At 61.5% G+C, this 1,970-nt stretch overlaps 1 protein-coding gene across 1 annotated transcript in view; it reads left to right on the forward strand.

Moving 5' to 3' along the window:
* Positions 1 to 1,970, forward strand: part of HDAC7 (histone deacetylase 7) — a gene marked incomplete at its 3' end in the record, with an annotated part of 15,986 nt that overhangs the window by 5,455 nt on the left and 8,561 nt on the right. Inside the window, exons 8-9 of the mRNA XM_010011730.1 lie at positions 877 to 1,075; positions 1,864 to 1,953. Of these exons, the coding sequence (XP_010010032.1) occupies positions 877 to 1,075; positions 1,864 to 1,953 (289 nt within the window). The remainder of the gene's footprint in view (positions 1 to 876; positions 1,076 to 1,863; positions 1,954 to 1,970) is intronic.

The raw sequence follows: 1,970 nt of genomic DNA on the forward strand, positions 1-1,970 counted from the left end.
GTTCCTTGCCCAGAGGGTTCTCAGGCATTGGAACAGGCTGCCCAGGGCAGTGATGGAGGCACCTCCCTACAAGTGTTCACACCCATGTAGACAACACCCTCAGTGGCAGGGGTTAGTGGTGGCCTTGGGAATGCTGGGAATGGTTGGACTTGATGATCTTAAAGGTCTTTTCCAACCTGGTTGATTCCATGATTCCTGGCTCCGGGGTTGGATGCCCTGATCTCCTGCTCCCATCCTAGGCTCAAGTAGCATCCCCCTACAGGGACCCCAGCCCTGAAGCCCTGTGCCCAGGAACTGCCCTTAGCTCTGCTCTCCCTGCTTGGTGGGACCCTCTGCCCAGCCTGGTGCTGCTCCTGCCCCACTTCCCTCCTCCCCAGGATGCGAATCTTGTCTCCTCGTGTACGTGCTGCCCCGTGTGTCCCCTGTGCCCTGGCCCCAGGCATTCCCCCGGGCACATGGGGCTCAGCCCCTTCTTCTGCTGCCTGTGCTCGAGCTGCTTGTTCCACCCTGAGCTCTGGCACTGCCCGAGCAGGAGACTAATGACTTGTGTTTGGTGCAGACACCCCTGGCCCAGCGACTGATGATGCAGGAGAGCTCCCTGGCCCAGTTTGCCCTGCAGAGCGCAGCCTCCCTTCCGGCCATCACGCTGGGATTGCCGGCTACCACTAGTGCCAGGGTAGGTGGCCAGCTTGTAGGTAGCCCCAGAACTGGGCAGAGGGTCCCTGTGGGGCAGGAGGAGCCCATTCCTTTGGGCTGGGGTGTGCTGGCTCTGCGTATTCCCAAGCACCTTTCCTTGGGCACGATGAGGGTGTGTTGTCCCCTCCGCACACCGTGGCCTGCGGGATGCTGACCCCCTCCTCCTTCTCCTGTGTGCAGGGAGAGGCAGATCGCCGTCCCCTCTCCAGCCTGGCCCACAGGGTGCCCGTGTTGAATGGACCTGTCCTGGCGGGCACACACTCGCCCGTGTTCATCCCAGCTGGTTTGGAGCAGCACGAGGCTGGGAGCCCCTTGTCCCCTCGGCTCCAGCCCGTCATCATCCTCGAGCCCTCGGTCACCCACACTCCGCTGGTGGCAGGTAAGTGACAGGCACTGAGGCTGTGTCGGTGCTGGCAGGGCCCAGTGAGCACCTTCCTTTAGAGCAGGCAGGGGGTTGGGTGCTGGGAAAGCCCAGGGGCCTTGATCTTCCCGTTACTGTGCCGTGAGATGGGGCTGAGGGAACGGAAGATGTTGGCCTGGTTCTGCCTGACCAGCAAGTGTGTCCTTGCCATGGATGAAACCAGGGTCCTGCACACACCATGGCCTCAGCAATGCAGAGAGCTACAGCTTTGGCTCTTCCCTCCAGCTGCCCTTGCCCTGCCTGAGCTGGTGTGGAGCTGTTCATCCCTTCCGAGGGGTCTTTCCCACCTCTTCCTGTGCTCTTGTGCCAGCAGATTTCACTAGAGACTCTGCACTGAGCAGGGCAGCTCTGACCTCTTGGCTGCGCCCTCGCTCTGACTGTAGCAGAAATAGAACTGGCTTCTTTGTGCTGGTTCCTGGCTCTATCTCTCCCTGCCCTCTGATACCTGCAGTGAAGGAAGCTTCTCCCATTCAAGGTGAAGCTGATTGAGACCAGCCAGATTTTGTCCCCAGCCCCCTGCTGCCAAAGCACTGGGGACAGAAGGAGGTGAACCATAAAGGCACAGCCCATGTGTCCTTGCCTACCAGACACTGGGCTCCAGGGCTGGGTCAGCGGCACCTTTAGGGCTGTCTGGAGACAGTCTGCACGGGCACAGGCCACGCTGCTCTCGCTGTGGTGTGAAGCCAGCTCTGCAGAGTGCCCAGTGGACGATGCCACCCCTCAGCTCTGCTTCCTCTCCCCTCCAGTGCCAGGCCTGGGGACAGTCCCCTTCTCCTTCGCTCCCTCGCTCGTCTCTGCAGAGCGCCTCTCGCTGCCGGGCCACCACAAACCACTGGGCAGGACCCGCTCCGGG

Source organism: Nestor notabilis, unplaced genomic scaffold (genome assembly GCF_000696875.1).
Source record: "Nestor notabilis isolate BGI_N333 unplaced genomic scaffold, ASM69687v1 scaffold20823, whole genome shotgun sequence".
NCBI classification, from domain to species: Eukaryota; Metazoa; Chordata; class Aves; order Psittaciformes; family Psittacidae; genus Nestor; species Nestor notabilis.